The sequence below is a fragment of the Odocoileus virginianus genome, chromosome 18 (assembly GCF_023699985.2).
Source record: "Odocoileus virginianus isolate 20LAN1187 ecotype Illinois chromosome 18, Ovbor_1.2, whole genome shotgun sequence".
Taxonomy (NCBI): Eukaryota; Metazoa; Chordata; class Mammalia; order Artiodactyla; family Cervidae; genus Odocoileus; species Odocoileus virginianus.
Window position 1 is genome coordinate 23636772 of NC_069691.1, and position 22953 is coordinate 23659724.

At 41.7% G+C, this 22953-nt stretch overlaps 1 protein-coding gene across 6 annotated transcripts in view; it reads left to right on the top strand.

Annotated features, from left to right (window-relative positions):
• The window catches only part of KDM4C (lysine demethylase 4C), a 400301-nt gene that overhangs the window by 296482 nt on the left and 80866 nt on the right, over positions 1-22953 (top strand). The window contains exon 18 of one of the 6 annotated variants that reach the window (XM_070480462.1): positions 1256-1456. The exons of the other annotated variants lie outside the window; for them this stretch is intronic. Coding sequence (XP_070336563.1) covers positions 1256-1441 — 186 coding nt within the window. The 3' untranslated portion in view covers positions 1442-1456. Of the gene's footprint in view, positions 1-1255; positions 1457-22953 lie in introns of those variants that run through there. 6 annotated transcript variants of the gene reach the window in all.

Consider the following 22953-nt stretch of genomic DNA (forward strand, 5'->3'; position numbering starts at 1 on the left):
TAGTTTCCATGTGGGTTCAGTGATTCACCGGGAAAACTCACTGGACTCAGCTTGTAGTTGTTCTCACAGCTGTGATTACAGTAGAAGCACACCAAGCAAACTCAGCAAAAGAAAAAGGCACAAGAGGTGGAGAATGGAGAAAATCAGCAGCAAGCTTCCGGAGTTCTTGTCCAGTGGAGTCACACAGGACTCCTTAATTCCCCCGAAACAAGTTGTGACAACACATTTAAAATGTTGCCAACCAGAGAGGCTAGTTAGAGAATCGGTGCCCCAAATTTTTACTCAGAGCTGATCACATTGGGACCCTCTGCCTAGCATGTACCAAAATTCCAGGCTCCCAAAGGGAAATGAGCATTTGAGTTGTTACTGTGCAGTTTAGGCATTGTGAGCTTTTCTTTTCAGGAAACAGTGGGAACTCTTTCAAAGTTCAAGTTTTCAGACTCCTGCCAGGGGCCAACCTTGTCAAAATTTTCAAAGGATAGCAGTCTCAGGCCTGCTCTGTTAGTTCTTTCCACACAACATGGAATAGAAACCTAGAAATACTCATTTACACCAAAGGAGAAAATAAATTTGCTGAGTAAAGAGTATGTGCGTTAACTTATTTAAGAGTGACTTTTTGGACATCTCTCTAGCTCAGTTTATACCTCTGTAAAATGCACTAGTACTTTGCACTTTAAAATTCTGTGTTCCTGTATGTTTTCTGATGCTTTTTACATCTGCAGTTCTCAGACTGGGGTCCATGTACCCTAGGGTAATGTGAAGACTGTCTCAGAGGAACAATGCATGGATAGTTCTGAGAGGATCAATGTTCAGATCCTCAGCTTTTGCATACGCTCTTTCCTCATCTTGGTGTGGAGGAGAAAGAAGCTTGGGAGGAGCTGCTGGTTCTCTTTCCTCCCACCCCTGCCCCTTTTGCTTTACAGAATAAATGAATTGCTCTCAGGTGGGTAAACAGAGACAGATTCTGAGGCCAAGTGTTCAGAGAGCAAAGCAAAGGTGGATTAGGTAATAAATACTGAAGAGAACAGCACATTATTTTGCTTGGGCCATAAATGTATTGCAAAGGTTGTGACCTTATCTACTAGCTACTCACTGAAATCCAGTCTTCACTTCCTTGGGCCCCATCTAGTCCACATCACCCAGCTGCCCGTGCAGGGAGGAGCTCAGCCAAAGGTATGGGAAGAAAGTGATGAGTGACTCCCGCGCTTGACTTCTGAATACTCCCGTCTGTCCTCTTCCTCGCTTTCTTTTCTAGAAGGGAGTTGACCGAGAGAGAGACCCCAGAGCCCAAACGTTGAGATGGCGAGCGCTTTTGTCCCTGAATGCTTGTGAAGATTGTTACCTCACTCAACTGCTCTCCAGCCCAGCACTGTTATGTGAGCCAGAAAATGAGTTTGTTACGCTTAAGTCATTATCTGGTTGGACCTATATTTTACCCTAATGCACTCATAATTACCTCATAGAATTCAGAAATGAGGTGCTTAGTATGGGGATACATATTAATGTATTTATTTTAAAAAGTAAATTCAGTCTTTTTCTGATAGAAATTGAATCTGTTTGGTAATGAGGATGAGAACCCCCTTTGTCTATTGATCATATATATGGCTGACCTTTCACAGAAATTAAGCTTAATTTGCAGTCCCAGAGTTTGACAGAAATATATTTAAAGCACATGTATAATTGTATCTTGAAATTCTATGCTGGAAAAGAATATCCTTTACTTTTTTCTCCCAATCTTAAAAGTAAAAGATAAAATTTGTAAGGGTTAACTTTAACACACATAAGGAGAGATATAGTTTTCCAAAACTCTTGGAGAAATTGTAAGCAGAAACAATTAACGACTGCTAATATATAAGAGGACTGTTAGCAGGTAGTTTAAATGAATCTTGGTTGATCTGATTAATAATTATTCACTTGTATAAGTGAGCTAATGTTCAGGGCAAACCTAAGGCAAACGACAGAGACTAATGCTCCAGCTTGAACAACTTGTACTGTTGTATGTCTTCCAGATTACCCTCTTAAAATATTTGTATGGATCTCATCAGGCAGGTGAATGGAAAGGTTGAGTAAGTGGTTTTCCTGTGAGAAAAGTGTACACATAGGGGGATTACTTCACTTAGTGCTGCCAGTAAACCTGAAATTTTATTGTTCCTTCTCCTTTCCTGAATCTCTTTTATGTGCTGAGGAGACACACAGATATGGGATGAACCTCGGGACCTGGGCCAAGTGTTTGTAGGAAAGAAATTGAAGAATAACTGGGTGACTAAAGTGCTAAGGAAAGGACTTCGTCTAACAGGATGCAGTTGCCTAAAATTTATAGATTTGGTGAGCTTGGCACCCACAGCATCTTAAATAACTTAGGGGAAATGTTCCTACTTGTGCCCCACACAGCATAGCGAGCTCACTGCAGGCGAGGAGCAGCAGAGGGCGGCCTGAGCATGTGTCCTCCAGGTGGGTGAGCTGGAAAGGATCAGAGGCCCTCATCAGAAGTTGCAGGCAGCATTACTGAAAGCATCTCCAAGAGTGTATCTCTGGCAACCATCCACTCTGAAGATGTTGGCAGTCATAAATGCCAGAGTCACACCTGGCATTTTTGATGAAAAACACTGAACACCCCATGGGTCCAGAGCCTGCAGGGCTGCTGGGAAAATCTGGGAAGTAGAATAACTGCTCTGCATAGAGCAGGATGCAGACAGACCTCTTATTGATGGAAGGAATCCTTTGGGTTTCCAGTGTCTGCAAAACAAGCATCTGAAGCCCTGGAGATGAGTTCAGAGGGGCAAACAGTAGAAGGTAGGCCAGGTGCTAGTAAGGAATCACATGTGTTCCCTCAGAAACTCAAGGGACAGGCTGAACATCTTACATTTCTCACACTTCTTGAGAAATTGCATGTGAGAAGGAACCTAGAGAGCCAATTGCTGGCTAAAAGGATTTGCAGGGGGAAGGTATTTGGGTGAATGATGTTTAGACACCAGGTGCCTTCCATGTGGTCTGGGCTGTTTCCGGTGAATGGCATAGCGGTGGCTCTGATGATGGAGTTGTCAAAGCAATATTCTTGAGACCTCCTTCTGGAGATTCTATGACTCCTCCAGGGCAGAGATGGTGACCTCTTCTGCTTTGTATCCCCATGGGCTCATGTGGGGCCAGATTCCTTATCCAGGAAGGGTTTAAGTGATGAATGAATGTTCAGGTTATGAGGTTTCCCTCCAGCCTCACTCACTAGAATGGGACAAAGGGAGGGACTCAGACCACCATCCCATTAGGACTGGTGTGTGCTCACCTGAGTTTCCTTTTAGCCTCCCTGGCAGGTGACATTCAGGAGGAGTGTCAGGAGGAGAGCCCAGTCAGACATTCTCACTGATACTCTGACCCAAATAAGAAACTAGCGTGCGTGTCAGTTACCAAGTCATGTCCAACTCTCTGTGATCCCATGGACTATAGCCCACCAGGCTCCTCTGTCCATAGGATTTCCTAGGCAAGAATGCTGGAGTGGGTTGTCATTTCCTTCTCCAGAGAGTCTCCCTAACCCAGGGATTGAATCCATGTCTCCTGCATTGGCAGGTGGATTCTTTACCACTGAGCCACCGGGAAGCCCTGTGACACCTGAGGCGTCTCAGTTAGAGCAACTCCCTGCATCTTCCGGAGCCTCTGTGTGGGTGATGTTGGAAAGGACAGTGCTTCTCGTGTAGCCATTTGTGGAGACGGAGCTCTGACTGCTTCCTGCCTGTGGGCCCCAGCGTGCCTCCTGAAGGTGCGGGCAGTCCTTGCCGAGAGTCTGCCTCGCTGGCAGCCGGCACGGACTGCTGGCTTGCTGCTTCATCTCTAGGCTACTGGGTCGTCATGCTCAGCTTGAACTCGCGCTGCTTTAGAGCTGCTTCCTCGAGGGCAGGGAGATCTATAGGGAATACAAATGAAATGGGCAATTTTGCCAAGGAGTTGCAGTAGCAAAACAGAGAACTGACAATAGGATCTTATGTCTGTTGCTCACCAGAGTGAATGAATGATCAAGTGATGTGCAATAAAAGGAAAGTGTCAGTTAGGAGAAATGATAAAAATAGAGCACCAAATGTTAAGGGCTCCTTTGTTATTTAATATTTATATTCCTAGCCATTGTTAGGATTCAGTCTCAGGCAGGGATGAGACCTGAAGTTCCCTAGTGTTTATTTTTCTGAAGGAGTGTGCACAGTATTTAATAATTTATCAGATAAGTAGAGTTCTCTCAGTTCAACAGCCAGCATATCCTCAACAGTCCAGGAACATTCCCCCTGCCCACCCCCACTCCCATTCTGAGTTGGTGTTTTGTGCATGTGTTTGTGTATGTGTGTGTTTTATAAAACACGTACGCATGTAAAATAAAATTAATGTCTGTGGATGTATGCATTTGTGTATGTCAGGGGAGAGAGGAGTTGATGTTTACTCTGGCTTTGTCTTAATTTTAGTGCAAAATCATCAGAAAGCCTAGATGAGCCTTTCTCGGCAAAGGGCAGAACATCCAGAGTGATCTTGTCCTAGTTCTGCTGTTGGCTACGAAACCTTTGACAAGGAATTTAGTCTCCAGGTGTCTCATATTATTTGCTACCTGTAAAATGAAATAATCATATCTAACATCCAGAGACATAACAAATCATGAATCACTGCATGTAAAGTGCCTGAGGCAAATGGAAGTTAAGTTCTTTTTGAGACAGGATGGTAGCATTTAAACAGTAATGTTGGAAGACAGTCTGTATTCCTTCCACATCATCCCTTCTCTCAGAGGAAAGATAGAAGAGGTCTGTCCACTGTATCTCTATGAGAGTTTGGGTTCAGATCCTCAAGAGAGTTTTTGTTTGGGAGAAGATTGAATGAGTAAAAGCATTTTAAGAAGAAAAGACTAAAAAGCTACAGAGAATTGTAGGAAGGACTCAACTGATAGCACGTGCCTTGCCATGGCAAAGAGCTACTCAGATGATCACTTTCAGATCCCTATAAACAAGTGTCTCCAGGGGACAAGGTTCTGTGGGATGAGGTGTTTTCTGGCGTGGAACATTTTGGTGAAGATGAGGATCTGAACGAAGGTAGATGGTTGCTTCTAATGTGCTGGAGAACTTGGGGGAAGAAGAAAATGAGCTTGGGGCTTTTAATTTGCTGTGAGTAGTAATGATCCAGGCTGCTGCTGGCTGAAGCTCTTGGAGCCTCTGTTCCCATCTTTGAGACCGGTGTGGTTCAGGCAGGGGTGCCCCTCCAGCCTGGGGCCCAGATTAAAGGCCTGCAGCAGAGTCACAGCCAGCATGCAGCACGCGCAAGGAACAAACATTTCGTGAAGCTTTGGAGATTGTTGCCGATGGAGCATGAAAGATGATTAATACAGAGTCTGTCACCATATGCTTTGGGGAAATGCGCACACACTGTCCTGTATCAGGGCCCACTGTGCTCATAGCTTGTTCTTTAAAAATTGTTCCAAATGTTAAGTTGTTATGCGGGTCTCTGTGACCCTTTATAAAGCAACCACCATAAGTGATCCCGAGGGCCACAACCCTTATGAACTGTGTGATTTTGGTGAAGTTCCTGAACTGCCCTGTGCCTCAGTTTCTACATCTGTAAAATAAGAATATTACTATTGCCTATCTCATGGAGTTTAGAGGAATAAATTAAGTAAATAATGAATATATATTACCCTCAGAGCAGTTTCTGATATGTAGTAAATACTTATTAAATTTATTTGCAAATATTTAATGAGTGTTTACCATCTTCCAGGTCCTAAGCAGTTACTTATAAGGGCTTATATATAAGGATGTATAAAGATGAACCAGAACATATTGGTTTCAATATTCTTGCAGCTCTTAGGTCTAAGAAGAGAGATATGTTAAAAAAAAAAAAAAAAAAAAAAACCTACTTAGAAGAGGTATAGTCCCTTGAGAATGTCTATATGGAGACTAACCTAACTTGGAGAATAAAAAATGGGAGATCCCAAAGGGATGGCATTTAAGAACTGAAGGTGATTAGGTGTAGCCAAGATGAAGCCAGGGATGGTGAGGGGGAGTTATGCAGATTAAGGGAGTGGTATATTCAAGGTCCCTGAAGCTGGAAGGAAGAGGGTCAGAGAAGAGAGAGAAGCCAGTGGGGCAGGAGCTGTGGAGGGCTGAGCTGTGAGCTCTGAGCGCTGAGCTGTGCGGTGAAGAGAGCCCTGTCTCTGGGGACTTCTTGGCCCTGGGTGTGTGACGTTGGCCAGGCTCATCTGCTTCAGGCGTCAGTTTCTTCATTTCTAAGATAAAGGATCCTTTCAGTTCTACAATTCCCATCCCAGGATTTTTCTTACCTTTTCCTTTCCTGGTTCCAAAAGAGCCGATGAGGCTGTGCTGACAGTTGTTTCTAATAAAGTCTAGTTGTTTAGAGAGATCTAAGGGGAACAAGCAAAAAGGGAGGGGGAGGGTAGGCTCTTTCTGGTCCGATGCTTAACCCGACTTTTACACTGTAAAATGTGGACTCCTGGTGCCTGACCCTTCAGCAGCTCCGGGTCCTCGGATGACATTTAGTTTTGTCTGAAGATGGCATCATAGTGAAAGCTCCTGCTAGAGTCAGACAGGCAGAACTTAGGGTTATGGTCCCACTTCCTCCTCTGCTCATAGGAGTGCGGGCTTAAACACCTTTTTTCTGTTGTGTTTTTCTTCTCAGACTGCATGGTGAGATAATTTTACCATTTATAGAAAACGTACTCCCCACCGGGCTTATACATTAACCCCTCTTGAAGTGAATAGAGCATGCAGTGGAGGAGCTTGGTTTTTTTGTCTTTTTCTTCCTTTTAATACTTTCATTTAGAAACATTATTCACATCTAGTACATTTGAACCCAAGAACAAGCAGAAAAGTTTTAAAAACTGGTAGGTTTTTTTTTTTTTTCTGTATTTCAAAACTCCACTGGCCCTAACTGTGAGTTTCTGAGTTAGGTCACACAGGATTTTTGGTTGTGTGTCCTCTCACATACATTGATTGCTGCAACCCTGGCATCAGAGTTGTTATCACTGCGTTGAGTAAATATGCCTCTGTCACAGATGGGAACAGTTTCATCCACAGTCTGTGCTGTGTTTCTCAGTGGAAGGGAGGCTGGAGGAGACGGGCAAGTTGGGAGAAGGTACTTTGGAATAAGCTGCTATGAGAGAGACACTCACCCTGCTTCTCAGCTCTGGTCCCTCCCTGAGCCAGCCTCCATGTGGTCCAGGGCAGTAAACACTGCTCTGGGCCCTGCCGTCTCAGCCCTTGCTCCTGACTGAGCTGCTGCAGGGCGCCCTTCACCTTGGATAACTCTGTAGCTGTACCAGAAGACCGCTGGGATCATGAACTGCAGGATCACCTGGCAGGTGCCCACATCCCCACGTATCCTTTATAAGAACATGTATGGGGATAACTCACACTTTAATTTGAAGCTGATCTGCTCCAGAATAGACCTGTAGACCCTGCCACCTACACATCTGCAGAGTCTCCTGTCCTTACAGCCCATCTCTTCCTCGGCTCCCATCCGTCTCTGATCTTAAACTATGGTACTTCGCTTGTGTTGAGAGACCTCTGGCATGCTAAACAGAGGAATGATATAGAACACTGGTCTTAGTAAATTTGATAAAGGAAATGAACATAATGATTGGGTAACAAGTACTTATTTGCAACTCAGATAGCTAGCTCTCTTTCTCTGCTTTTGACAAAATTGAAGGACTCCCCAGAGGAAGTCAGTTGATAGTAACGAATGCTAGCTAAGAAAGAGTTCATAAGAACTGAGAAACACTGCTGCAACAAAACTCCTCCAGTCCTATCCACTTATTAAGGTGAAATTCTTAAAGAAAAATATAATCTAAAATGACACTGGCAGTGTATCACTAGCAATGTGTGATATTATCCTTATTTATACAAGCTAACTTAAAAAGTCTTCATCTATAGACCTGGTTAGGAATTAAATATCCAATAAAATTTTACCTTTTTACTTTAGGAATTACCACATTGTAGTATATGTAGCTCTAATCAGCTATAAACTGAAAATAAGTGTAATTATTCAGTCAGATTTTTTAAACTTAAAGCCTGTCATAGGAAATTTTTAAAAATTAAACTTCAATTATATGCATTTTTTTTCCTGAAGAATTATGGTGGAGTGGTCAATAAAAGTGTTTTGAGCATAAATGTATGTTGTCTTCAGATAAAATCCTGTGGGGAAAGTGGAATAGAGGTAATATAAGTTTAAAGAGAATAAGTAATGCTATAAAATCTGTTCAGAAAGAGCCTGTTCTTTTATTTTTTAAAATGGTTGATGGAGGCATCAAATCACCATAGTATTTAGAGGTGTGCATTTTATTTCTAAATATCAGTGTTTAATTCACAGAAGTGTAACTTTCACAACTTAAAGTTACAATGAGAAATTTTTTGTGTCTACTTAAAATTATGAAGGGAAGCACATAGATTTTCAAGAATTATTTGCTTCTAGTTCCTGAAGGATTGGGAATATTGCAGTGATTTCTTCTCTGGTTTAGGATTGTGTATGAAAAATACAGGTTTCTGGGCTCTTTTTCAGACCTATGAATTGGAAGATCCAGCTGTAGGGAGGATGGGCCCTTATTTTTAACACAATCCCCTGATTCCCAGTGATGCTGGGAATTGGTGCAGCCAATCCCAGGACCAGTGTTTGGCGCCTGTGTCCACTTGCTTTTACTTTCAGGCCTGAAGCCCCCGGCGTATCCTTCTTGGAGGGACTCCTGAAGCTGTGGAAGCTGAGCAGTGACAGAGACTCAGGTGGGAGGGAACCACGAAGCTAAAAGTTCCTGGGTGTCAGCCTTGGAGTGGGGACCGAGAACCAAGGCCGTTCTGTCTGTTTACTTTCAGGGACGGTTCACATTGTCTCCTTAAGTCACCTTTGCCTAGCTCATCCTAAGGTGTGCCACTTTTGAGCCCTCCTTAAGAGCTTTCAGTGCTTTATTACAATTTTCTAGATTCATTAAGCAGAATTAATATTGGCCCCACATCTACCTGGGATCAGTGAAAAACTATTTGACTTACAAAATTTGAGTCCATCAAAAAGTCAGAAGTAGTCAGTGATTTCTAGCCATTCTTCTGGATCTTTTGATTGTTTTTAAAAAAAAGTCCCTCAGAATATGAGATGTGGCTGCTATTAGGCAGTATGGAATATTCTGAAGGGTTTGATTTAATGGACTGAATTGGCTACACATTGCTAGGGTTGCATTGTCTTTCTCTAGCCTTTCTTCTATGTGAGAAATTTGTTGCCACTTCCTGTGTCTCAGCAAGATAAATGAACTAATTTAAAATATTTTCCACGCCTCATCTGTCCACTCCACAAGCTGTCAATGGGTTTGGATTGGGAGTTTGCGTGCCAGCAGTTCTCAGCTGGAAGGACTGTTATTGTGAAAAAAGAATGTCGTTTCCATAGCAGCTTGGAACGCCTTTGCAAGTGTGCTTTCACATTCTTGCAGGAAGGATAAGAAAGTAGATACATGTGAGCTTCCTAAAGCTCCTCTGCTTGACTTAAATGAAGTCATTATTATTATTATTTTAATAGAAGAGGTAGCAGAAATTTTTCAAGAATTAATGAAGAGAAAACAGTTTGACATGAGTTAAAAACCAAAACATAAAGGAAAAAGAAAAATGTTGGAGTTGTTAAAATTTCAGATTATAAAAATTAAAGTGGGGAAAAAGTTACTATTTTTCTTCAAAATAATGTTTCTAATTTAACATACTTTATTTTGTGGGTTGAATAACTTAAAAAATATCATGGCCCCTTCACAAAATTTATTATTTTTTGTAGTCCCTGGAATTCATCATATATTCCTATGTAACACATTTAAAGAAAAATCATATGCAGAGCATCATAGTTTCTCTTTAAGGCATTTTTCATCCTCTTTTGCATCAGGATCGAGTTCTTCACAGTATTTACTGAGTGGTATTTGTGGAGGAGGCAGAGTGAAAAAATTGATAAGTTAGAAAGAATTTTTACAGTTTCTGAGATAGTACAGACGGGTTCCTTTTGGATTTTCTAAACTTTTTTCCTATTTAATAATACATTTTAATGAGTCTCTAGGGGAAGTCATAACTTTGCTACATTGCTTATCTCTGCCGTCCGCTCATATGACACAGTACTCTTGTGAGGTATAATATTAAAATCTTCTCTGGCTAAAAGTGGATTTTGGCTTTTAGCCTAACTCTGAGCAAATAACCTTTCCAGTCCAAGTTAAATGTTCCCATAAGCTCCTTAAAACCAAATTTTCCTTGTTAAAATAAAGTTACCTAGTATAATTCCCAAAGGGTAGGATATGGAAGCTATTTAAATGAGACTTAAAAAAAAATGCTTCCCATGTTTTGCTGGCTTGATCTTTCTTTTGCTAATATTTGATGGGTGCTTCTTTGCTAGGTTTGGAGTGAGAGGTCAGAATTCTCGCAAGGGAGTTTCCTGGTCCATCACATGGGCTCTTTTCCTTAGTTTGAACCATGGCTTAAAGCAAAATGCAGCTGCCATCGTCAGTACGCCTTCACTGGGTAATCACTGCAGAAACTCTGTCATGTCCCATCTTTGTACTTGATAGTGACCCCATTATTGTCCAGAATTCTAAACCTCCAGCTCCCTTATAGCACAAGGCTAGGCTTTCTATGGTTTCCCCACTAGGTCAGCCCCAAGGTAGATGAAAATTTGATAGATGTACTTATAACCTCTGGAGTTTTCTGTAGGAACTTGACAAGTAGATTCTTTCTACTAAATATTTTAACACATAGCCTTTAAAATGACATTTACCTCTTCTTAGGACCATTTTTTGACAGTGGCGTGTAGTACTTTTATTTTTATTTTATTTGAAAACATCATTTGGGATTTTATAGAAAAAAAATTTTTATCTCTGCAGTCTGTTATCAGCAGGAAGGATAGGCATTCTTGGATGGATGGAAGGTTTATTGGTGGAAAGATTCAAGAAGCTATTTTGTGATAAAGGATTTCTTTGCATTTTTCTTCTAGTCAAGTAAATTGCTTGTGGGTTCTTGCTAGGAAAAAATAATCCCTCGGGTGCTGCTTTTAATTTGCTCAGGTTTAAAATGTTTTCAGAAGAGTTAAGCTTTCTTTGCATTAATGTCTGGTGAGGTCAAATGGAGAATGGCTTTAGAAAGGACTTTCTTATGGTGTTCTCTTCAACTGTACCACAGGAGGTTCAGTACAGTGGACCATTTTCACTTGACTTTGAGATGTATGGAGTGTCCACTTTCCCCTGACAGATATAAGTTCCTAAGCTTTTTCTTTGACTTAGTTGTAAAGGGTTCATGTTTCCTATGATTCATATCCAGTGTGCCCTACTGTCACTTCCAAAAAGATAGGCACACACCATGATATTAACCCAGGATCATGATTTTATATGGTTACTGATAACTACACTTGACCCACAAGGGAAAAAATTAACAGTACCTTCTCTTCTTATTTTTTAGGTAAAAGTTTGCAAGATAAGCTATAATTATGATAGGACATAGAAGCATTTTTATGAGCAGGTGGGCTGAGTTGTGAAAAGACTGTCATAGAGCTTAAAACATGAGGAAAAAACCAAAAGCTCTGCTGAGTTCATGAATATTTCCAGGGAACCTGAACAGGTGACTCTTCCCTGTGGATTCTTGGGTAGTTTTCAATGGAAACATGCAATTTGTCACTTTCACAGGGATGGTTTTAACCCAATGTAAGTCCAAAATAGAGGTCAGAATTCACTTAAGAGGAATAGGGAAACTGTAAAGTTTTACCAAACTTCACACAAGTCTAGTAATAGAATAGAATGAATTTCCTACCCCTCTGATGCAGATGTTATTGAGTTCTGTTTGTTTGCCTAAAAAATGTAAGATCATTGAAAAAAAGTTTTCCCTCAGGAAGAAATACATGCTCCCTGTATTTGAAGAAGGGCCTGTGAGTCTAGGTGTCTACTGATGGCTACTGAATAGATGCATGATTTTAAAAACTGTTAACTAAACATGGCTGTTGCAGAAAAAAATGAAGAAAATACTTCAAGTCCTGGATGAAACGCCTCGATCTTGTAGGATAATTCTGTGCCTCCCACCCCCCCACCCCATAAATTTGAAAAGCACCTTCTTGTGATCAAGAGTTAAGCTGTGGTCATCACACTTACCATTGAAATGGGAAGCCAGGATTGAAGAATTAACATGTTGTTTCACAACTGGGAAGACATTGGCAGGAAAAAACAATCACATGGTGCTGTGAGAGGCTGAACAGAGAACTTGGTGCAGACTGGTTTGAGAAGAGTTGTCGGTATTTGTCCTGACACAGGGCTGAGCCAGAGGCTCAGCAAATGGTGCTATATCTTCTGTGGCGATTTGTTTAAAAATCACTCTTTTTGTTCCTTCATGGTGTAATCCCCTGATCACTGGTGCGATCTGCATTTCTGCCTATTTGCATCACACATTCAAGCTTTTGTGCCTTTTGCTGTGGGAACCAGGAAAGGAACCCATACATTATCAACGTTCTACTATTTCTTTTTTCTTTTATTCCCCCTCATCTTTTAAAGGGAATACTAACAATGGCCATGCTACAAAGCCTTTTATGTTCAGAGAGCACTTTTGTATCCATTACCCCCTTAATTCCCACAATAATCCTGTGAAACACAGTTGTAGAAACAGGCTCAGAGGCACGTGGGAACTCACCTTGGTATCCCGTCTCCTAGTGGGGGAACTGGAGCTCAAACTGCAGTCTCTCACCTCTCCTCTCGCAGGGAGCGGGGCAGGTGTGAGCCTGAAACTTGCTCAGATAACAGCAGACATTACGAGCCCCAAATCTTACCTTTAGTACCAGAAAACTAGAGGCCTTGAACTATTCTTTGTGCTTCCTCATTTTGCATTCATTTGACCAGAGTCATTTGGAGGGGGTTCCAAAGAATAATTTTTTTTTAAATAACTTACCTTTGGAAAGTACCACTTTGGTCTCAAAATTGTAGCACTGTGTTTTATGTAATTTATGTGTGTATACCATTAGACAAAGAATGCTCAGACTACCGCACAGTTGCACTCATCTCACACGCTAATAAAGTAATGCTTAAAATTCTCCAACCCAGGCTTCAGCAATACACAAACTGTGAACTTCCAGATGTTCAAGCTGGTTTTAGAAAAGGCAGAGGGACCAGAGATCAAATTGTCAACATCCGCTGGGTCATTGAAAAAGCAAGAAAGTTCCAGAAACACATCTATTTCTGCTTTATTGACTATGCCAAACCTTTGACTGTGTGGATCACAATAAACTGTGGAAAATTCTGAAAGAGATGGGAATACCAGGCCACCTGACCAGCCTTTTGAGAAACCTGTATGCAGGTCAGGAAGCAACAGTTAGAACTGGACATGGAACAACAGACTGGTTCCAAATAGGAAAAGGAGTATGTCAAGGCTGTATATTGTCACCCTGCTTATTTAACTTATATGCAGAGTACATCATGAGAAACGCTGGGCTGGAAGAAGCACAAGCTGGAATCAAGATTGCCGGGAGAAGTATCAATAACCTCAGATATGCAGATGACACCACCCTTATGGCAGAAAGTGAAGAGGAACTAAAGAGCCTCTTGAAAGTGAAAGAGGAGAGTGAAAAAGTTGGCTTAAAGCTCAACATTCAGAAAACTAAGATCATGGCATCTGGTCCCATCACTTCATGAAAAATAGATAGGGAAGCAATGTCAGACTTTATTTTTTTGGGGTGCCAAAATCACTGCAGATGGTGATTGCAGCCAAGAAATTAAAAGACGCTTACTCCTTGGAAGGAAAGTTATGACCAATCTAGATAGCATATTAAAAAGCAGAGACATTACCTTGCCAACAAAGGTCCATCTAGTCAAAGCTATGGTTTCTCCAGTGGTCATGTAAGAATGTGAGAGTTGGACTGTGAAGAAAGCTGAGCACCAAAGAATTGATGCTTTTGAACTGTGGTGTTGGAGAAGACTCTTGATAGTCCCTTGGACTGCAAGGAGATCCAACCAGTCCATCCTAATGGAGATCAGTCCTGGGTGTTCATTGGAAGGACTGATGCTAAAGCTGAAACTCCAATACTTTGGCTGCCTCACTCGAAGAGCTGACTCATTGGAGAAGACCCTGGTGCTGGGAGGGATTGGGGGCAGGAGGAGAAGGGGACGACAAAGGATGAGATGGCTGGATGGCATCACCCAACTCGATGGACTTGAGTTTGAGTAAACTCTGGGCATTGGTGATGGACAGGGAGGACTGTTGTGCTGCGATTCATGGAGTTGCAAAGAGTCGGACACGATTGAATGACTGAACTGACTAACTGAACTGACCATTAGACAAAAACAGTTTATCTTTTACACCCTGAAGCTCAATGGGATCTTGTTGCATGGAGCAGTCGAGGAGCTTTCTGTTCATACAAAGGAAGGAATTGGAGGTATGGATTTCAGAATGAACTGGATTATCCTCATCTTTTTAAAAAGTAACGTGAATGATAGAAGATGACCACACTTTGGTTTTACAATTGCCAGGGAGCCATAATAGAAGCAGTAAATGTCTCAGAATTTTTACACATCTGCTTTGGTAATTCACTGTCTGTTTGAAAGGATCTCACAGAAATGGAATTTTTAAATATTGAGAAAATTCCATTAAGAAATAGAGGGAGAATGAAAAGCTCATTATAAAAGCCATGTCAAGAATAAGCAAGATGTGGCCCACATCTGAAAAATGTTTACTTTGAATTGCAATGTACTTTTCAGAGTACATTCAAGTTAATGTTCCCACACTTTGGCTGAAGAGTTAATTGCTAGGCCAGTCTAATACCTGTTTGAAGTTTTTCAGCCAATTTTTCATGACAGAACCATTGTAGATACTGTAGATAAGGTATTGTTATTTTCATGAAGGCGGTCTGCATGAGGAGAATTACTTTATTCCTCTGTTGCAGCTGTATACCTTTTTATGACCCGTTCCTGGTTAGTTGCAAAGACAGGGGAAATGAAGGTTGAACGCAGTGTCACAGTGACTTTGGTTCACTGTGGGAGCAAATCTGCCAGTTCTGATTTTGAAATGTTAGGAGACAAAAAAAAAGTTGAACTCTTTTTCCTATTATTATTTTTTATTACTATAAAAACAGTAAAACAACAACATAAAGAAAAATGTAGGATTCCAATAATTATGATGTTTTCTATTTTTGCTTATTCACTGAAATATGTGGTGATTATAATCACTGTGCTCATTCATGATGATTTTGGGCATTTTTAATTGTTCTGGGTCAAGGGTTCTTAACTCTTGTTTCTTGGGTTTTTCCAGAAGTTTTTGGTAAAGATTGTGGATATTTCTTCAGAAAAATGTTTTGAAATATTAAAAATACATAGGATTTCAGAGTAAGCAATAATATTGAAGTACACATTAAAATATTTCAAAGTTAGTTTGTAATATGATAATGTGATTTTTTAAATCAGTGCATTAAATAATAAGATGTGGCAAATCTGTAGTTATATAGTGTCAAAACAATTGTGAGCATCAGTATTTTGAAACTGTGGATCTGAAGATGAACAGGAGGACAGGGCAGTTGAGGAACTTTACGCCCTGTGGTCCCTGCTATATGGGTGAGGGAAGAGGCTCAGTTGTCTTTAGAATGTGAAGCTTTGGGTTGGGGTTCAAGAGTAGTAAGGTTTGGGAACAGATGGGGTAGCCTTGCTTAGCTCTTACCATGTCCTGGGGACTGAGAGATCTTTTGTATATGTTATTCCTTTGAACCCTGAGAATAGCTTCATGAGGAGTGGTTGTTGTCCTCTTTACTCGAGCAGTAAAACAGCTAAGCTTGAAGAGATTACCCACAAATAGGTCACTGAAAAAAATATTGACCATTTACGAGTCCTCATTGGAAGTCTTGGCTTCCTTGGTGGCTCAGACGGTAAAGAATCTGCTTATAATGCAGGAGACCTGGGTTTGACCCCTGAGTCGGAGGGATCTCCTGGAGAAAGAAATGGCTCCCCATTCCAATATTCCTTGCTGGAGAATTTCATAGGTAGAGGAGCCTGGCAGCTACAGACCATTGGATCTCAAAGAGTCAGACATGACTGTGCGACTGACACTTTAGAGGAAGTTTATCTAAATAATCCAGAGGCAATATCCTGGTTAGTAAATCAGTACAAGGCCACAGTGGGTGCAAGGTTAGGATTCAGTCCTAAACCTTTGACCAGAGCCTGTTTTACTGCCTTTTGTCCATTATTCCTTCAGCTGACCACTTGAGATTGAAACCCCACATTTGTCTAATCAGTGCGAGGCAATTTCTCATCCAGAAGCAGGAGAAGAGATGGGCTCTGGAGGGACAGTGTTCACACAGGGGGCTGTACTCTGACCCGGCTCTTTTCAGAGCTGCAGTTTTCCACACCAGAGAGAGAAAGGGTCTTTCTCTGAAAGGCCACCTGTGACACGTCTACTATACGTTGACCTAATAGCTTTTCATCACCACTTCCTTCCTCAGTTTTATTTGGAGACATGGTTTTGGGGTATTTTAACTTAAGTGTAAATTTTCTCACTGTGGTCTACTGCTGCTTTAATTGACAGACTAGAGGCCAAGAGGTTGGGGCAGGCCACAGACAGAACAGTTCTTGGGTGACAGTTCCTAACAAAGGTCAGATGTGTTCAGGGGCGTTGGGGCAGCTTCTGGTGTTCAGGACAGAAAGCATCCCCCAGCATCTCGCCTTGTGTAGTGATCAAAGAAAAATCATGAGATCTCTTTATTTTTCCTTTTCTCAACCGTTGAAATAAGTACCATTCACCAAGATAAGTATATTCAGCAGGAGTGTAGATAAATGTTCATTTAAACTGTTAGAAAGTGCCTGTGGGAAGTCAGATGAGAGAGGCGGTTGAAACATGGCTCGTGGGACCCAATTCCTTCATTGCAGATTAGTGAATGTAAGATGACTTTACTGTTTCCTCTCAGACCTCACCAATGAACACAGTTTCAGTAAATATACAGAAAACAGGCATTTCAGAAACATACACACACCTTTCTCACAAAAACCTTGAACAAAACAACCCTGCAACCTTTTATAGTGTTGAATGTTTGCACTGTCTCAAAACAAATATTGCTAAGGATAATTAGTCTTTATCTTTGATTTATTCTGGTTTTTTTTTTTTCTGTCAGATATCTTTAGGCCTTCAGGCTCAAGACCAGAAATAAATAGAAAATATGTCCTAGTCCTTGATTTGATAATGCCAATAGCAAGTCATATCTGATATTCATAATAAATAAAGTTGTTTTTTTTTTGTCTGTCCTTGGAACAGCAGGAAGCTTGTAAAAAACAGCCTTCCTAAACTGTGTCAAACAGGAAATTAGCGTTTCTTTTTAGATTTGACACGGAGAATTAAATGATTAATTTATTACCATTTCCCAACATTAATTCAGGGTGATCTATAAAGATTCTCCTAAGTCATAGGCAACCTCACAAATTTGTGTAGATTTTTATAGGGTGGAGAGGACACATAAGTGACTAAGCAAGACCCCATTGTACCAGAAAGAGCAGTGCCTTTTTTTTTTAAGGATATAATTCAGTAATTTTGAGTTCAATTAAATGCTTTATTCAAGGAGAGTAAGAATTTCTGTCTGATCTCTTGTAAACAATAATTTCAAATAATGAAATTTCCTTTAGAAAACAGGTGCTCTTTCATATTAACATGAAAAGAAATAGAAATGCAAATACAAAAGTACTTACACAATGTTGATTTTGTGGTTTAGGAGGCTTGCTTTCCCCGCCCGTCAGCTGAAAGATGTTTAGTGACACTTAATAAGTTCTCAGAATAAGATTTATTCTAAAGCTCTTTATATGCTATAATTGTATGCCCTCTTTGCCCTTTAAACCTGAAATAAACTTGAAGTATGGTGCCCAAACAGACTGTTAGAGAAGTAGAAATGATAAGTGATTGGTTTTTCTCAGCATAGATAACATTGCCTATTCTGTGATTCAGCAAATGCTGCTTTATACTATCAGTGAAGTGCCTCTTTCAGCATGAGATTGTGATGTTACCTTTAATATTTAATTTACTTGCAAATGCTGCTTATAGGTCTGGCTTTTCTGCACTGCCCAGGTAGTAAGTTTAGAGGGGGAGCTCTGCTTTCTGCTGCAGGGGGGGGTGGGGAAAGGGCAGGAGATCTTCAGGGACATGACTTCTCATCCCTCCACTTCAGTTTGTTCAGGCCACGTTAGTTTTGTCGTTCTTGACTAGCCCTTGTGCCTATGCTGAGCTAGATTCAAAACCAGGTCTGTCTGGCTTCCTGGTGTGTGCTTCTAATTACTGTGAAATACTGTCCGCATAGGGAAGACAGGAGAGTGTGGTGTTTGGTTAAGGCACTCCCCAGATTTAGTCTGTATGCGTGCCAGGTGCCCTTGATAACAAGACGAGTAGGATTTGTCCAACCCCCAACGAGCGAAAGATGGGTGAAGAGTCATGCCTGGGCAACAGGCATTCTCAATGCCCATGGTCATTCAGACTTCCTGGATGGGCTGGTCTGGAGACTTGCTTGGTTGCTAAAGTCACATAGAGAACTGTAAAAAACAGTAGTCTTATTTTCCATCTAGAAAGTAGCTTCCACTACTAAGCCACAATCATTCTGTCACCTTGGCAAGTAACAGTGCAGTTTATGTCCGGGTACCGTCCAAGACCCTCTGAGATTGTGCCTTTCCAGCCTGTCATCCTTTATCTGTGCTCACACTTCTCAACTCAGTTTTGCTTCATATTCTCCCCACCCCTTAGCTTTGTGACATTTGTCTAGAACGTCCTCCCCTCTTCTCCATCCCACTGCATGTGGACTGGCTGACTGCTGGTCTTTCAAGGCGAGCTCAAAGTCCACCCACTCTTGCTGACCTCTCCAGTTCTCTGAAACCCACTGGACAGTTTCTCAGAGCCATGTAGGGGACCCCATGTTCCTGCTGCAACTGCAGGCTCAGCCAGCATCCTCCACACCCTCCAAGGCAGCATCTGACCTACTGCAGAAGCATTGCGCCGAGCCTCTGAAATTAATTACAGGGAACTTCTCACTTGGGAGTAACCCGCTTTGTACTTTGTTACAAGTTTCCAGGAGCCAGCCTAAAGAACTGATCCAGTGGTGCCTGGACTTGGTGACTTGTGGCCGTCAGCTGAGAGTGGTGCACAGGTCCTGCCTGAGCATCCCGCCACCTGGCCTGAACCATCCAAGTAGAATTGTGCCTCCTCCCTTGCCCTGCGTTTGTGTACCTCTGTGGCTGTGAAGTTCCTTCTCTGTTACACCTTTTCCTTAGTAAGAGAGTGTGGTGAAGGGCAGGGGTGCAGGTAGCTAACTGCTCAGGTGCACGTCCTGGCCTCACCTTTGTTCCGCTAGTCCAGCCATGTCTCCTTCCAGCCTCCTTCCATGTCTCTTTCATCTTGCTTATTTTAATGACCATGGCAATACTTTTGTCCAGTTCTTTTTTTCAAACTTTGAATTTTGTATTAGGATATAGCCAACTAACAATTCTGTAATAGTTTCAGGTGAACAGTGAAGGGACTCAGTCATACATACGCATGTATCCATTCTCCCCCCAGACTCCCCTCCCATACAAGATGTCACTTAACAGTGAATAGAGCTCCCTGTGCTGTACAGTAGGTCCTTGTTGGTTATCCACTTTAAATATAGCAATGTGTACATGCCCATCCCAAATTCACTAACTATCCTTTCCCCCATCCTTCCCTCTGGCAACCATGAATTTGTTCTTTAACTCTGTCACTAAAGAGAGAAGAACTAAAGAGCCTCTTGATAAGAGTGAAAGAGGAAAGTGAAAAAGTTGGCTTAAAGCTCAATATTCAGAAAACAGTGGCTGACTTTATGTTTTGGGGCTCCAAAATCACTGCACATGGTGACTGCAGCCATGAAATTAAAAGACCCTTACTCCTTGGAAGAAACATTATGACCAACCTAGAAAAACAGCATGTTAAAAATCAGAGACATTACTTTGCCAACAAAGGTCCATCTAGTCAAGGCTATGGTTTTTCCAGTCGTCATGTATGGATGTGAGAGTTGGACTATAAAGAAAGCTGAGTGCCAAAGAATTGACGCTTTTGAACTGTGGTGTTGAAGACTCTTGAGAGTCCCTTGGATGGCAGGGAGATCCAAACAATCCATCCTAAAGATCAGTCCTGAGTGTTCGTTAGAAGGACTGATGTTGAAGCTGAAACTCCAATACTTTGTCCACCTGATGCGAAGAGCTGACTCATCTGAAAAGACCCTGATGCTGGGAAAGATTGAAGATGAGAAGAGAAGGGAACGACAGAGGATGAGATGGTTGGATGTCATCACCGAGTCAATGGACATGAGTTTGGGTAAACTCTGGGAGCTGGTGATGGACAGGGAGGCCTGGCATGCTGTGGTCCATGGGGTCGCAAAGAGTTGGACATGACTGAGTGACTGAACTGAAGTGAACTCTGTCACAGCTTTTTTTGTATGCCAAATTAAGCTTCTTGAATACTCAGAGCACATTTTTTTCATTTATGTACCTCCTTTTGCATTCTTCTAAACGCTTTTTATATGGAAGATATTTAATAGATATTGAGATAGCTAAAAGAATGAATTGGCATGTTATATATAATGAGGAAGTATGACAGGGCGGGCTAGATGGGTTACAAGCTGGAATCAAGATAGGCGGGAGAAACATCAACATCCTCAGATATGCAGGTGATACCATTCTAATGGCAGAAAGCAAAGAGAAGCTAAAGAACCTCTTGATGACGGTGAGGGAGGAGAGCTTAAGGCCAAATATTAAAAAAAAAAAAACCTAAGATCATGGCATCTGGCCCCGTTACTGCATGACAAATAAAAGGGGAAAAGGTGGAAGTTGTGACAGATTTCTTCCACTTGGGCTCTAAAATCACTATGGATGGTGACTGCAGACGTGAAATTAGAAGATGAATGCTTCTTGGCAAGAAAGCAATGACAAACTTAGTGTATTGAAAAGCAGAGAGATTACTCTGCTAACAGAGGTCCATATAGTCAAGGCTATGATCTTCTCATTAGTCACATATATTTGTGAGAACTGGAGAGAACTGGACCATAAAGAAGACAGAAAGCCAAAGAATTGATGCCTTCAAACTGTGTTGCTGCAGAAGACTCCTGAGAGTCCCTTGGACAGCAAGAAGATCAAACCAGTCAATCTTAAGGGAGATGAACCCTGAATATTCACTGGAAGGATTGATGCTGAAGCTGAAGCTCCAATGTTTTGGTCATCTGATACAAACAGACAGCTCATTGAAAAAGTCCTTGATGCTGGGAAAGATTCAGAGCAGAAAGAGAAGAGGGTGTCAGAGGATGAGATGGCTGGATGACATCACCAATGCAGTGAATGTGAACTTGGGCAAACTCTGGGAGATGGTGAGGGACAGGGAGGCCTGGCATGCTGCAGTCCATGGGGCCGCAAAGAGTTAGACATGACTGGGTGACTGAACAGCAGCAACTACAGTATAGTAAGGAAGCGAGTCTTCATTTAATCAGTGGATCTTTATTGAGCACCAACTATGTACAGTCAGTGTTCTAGGACTGGGATTAAAAGATGCTTCCGAAAGATTCCTGTTTGATGATCTTTGGTGTTTCTGCTGATCCAAAATTAAAAAAAAAAAAAGTGTGACTGGGCTGTTGACATAATACTTTTCAAGAGTCATCTGTTAATTTGTCAGTTTGTGTCTCAACTGCTATGGCCTTTCCAGTTGTAGAATCCTTTTGTGATTCTTATTTAATATTTCCTGGGGCAAACAATGCCTCCCTTGCTTATTTTCAGTGAGTGCAGCCTCTGTCTGATCCCCACCACCTCTGCCTGCTTTTCTGGCTCCATCTCTTGGCCTGGCTGAACTCACCCTCTGCCTTCTCCCCTCTTGCCTGCCCTTGACTTTTTCTTAGCATCTCACTTTTTGTGGAGTGAATCTCAACAAACTAAAAGCAATGAGATAAATGGCTTCTGATACATATCATAAATAAGGATTTAATTCAGCACACTTGACAAATTGTGAGCCATTTATTTTAATGTTCTAAACTTGAGGAGTAGAAATAACTTTTCTTGATGGGGGTGTGGAGAGGCAGAGTCGTCGCCATGTTATGAGCTGATGAACAAGTATTCAGGATTGAGTTTTACTGTATCATTTCATGATGTCTGCCGGTTGTATTAATGACATCCTTAGACTGATGAAAGCAGAACAATTCTGTCTGGCCCAAGTGGCGTGAGACTGCATATGAATTGCTCCTCACTATAGCAGCCCACACCTGCAGTGTGAGTTCATCATGGACACCTCGGTTTTCAACCTTCCCCACTTCTTCCTTCCCCAACCACTCTTTAGTTCTCTGGGTAAACTGATTTCTCTCAGTAACAATCTACTCCTCTCTCTGCCCCTTCTGAATCTTACTTTCATATGACAGCTCTTATATTCTGCTTTTCCTTCTGCTTGAGTTGTTTATTTGTCTGTCTCCTTCCCTGGATTGCAAGCTCCTTGCTGTAGCTCTTAGGCTTCATTATACAGTGTTCCCCCAGTGCTGGCCATTATTGGCGCATGAGTGATTGACTTAATGAGTACTAATGAGCAGAGCATACATTTTACAGGTAGGATAAAAAGAAAAGAAAGTTTCTGTTTTAAAATATATATGTAAGGGTGTGAGTACAGTCGAAGTTTCAACCTCAGTCCTCTGATTTGCCTACAACACTAGTGACTCCATTGAGTCCAACTTGATTCCCTGTTGGAACTGGAAATGTTAGCTTGCCGTGGAGTTACCTGGAAAAAGTACCTTTGGAAAGCAAAAGAAAAAAGAAATTAGGTAATATCAGCTTGTTACTTGCCTGATTAAGAAATACTGTTGAAACAAGTATACTATCAAGGGTGAAACAGATCACCAGCCCAGGTTGGATGCATGAGACAAGTGCTCGGGGCTGGTGCACTGGGAAGACCCAGAGGGATGGGATGGAGAGGGAGGTGGGAGGGGGGATCGGGATGGGGAACACATGTAAAT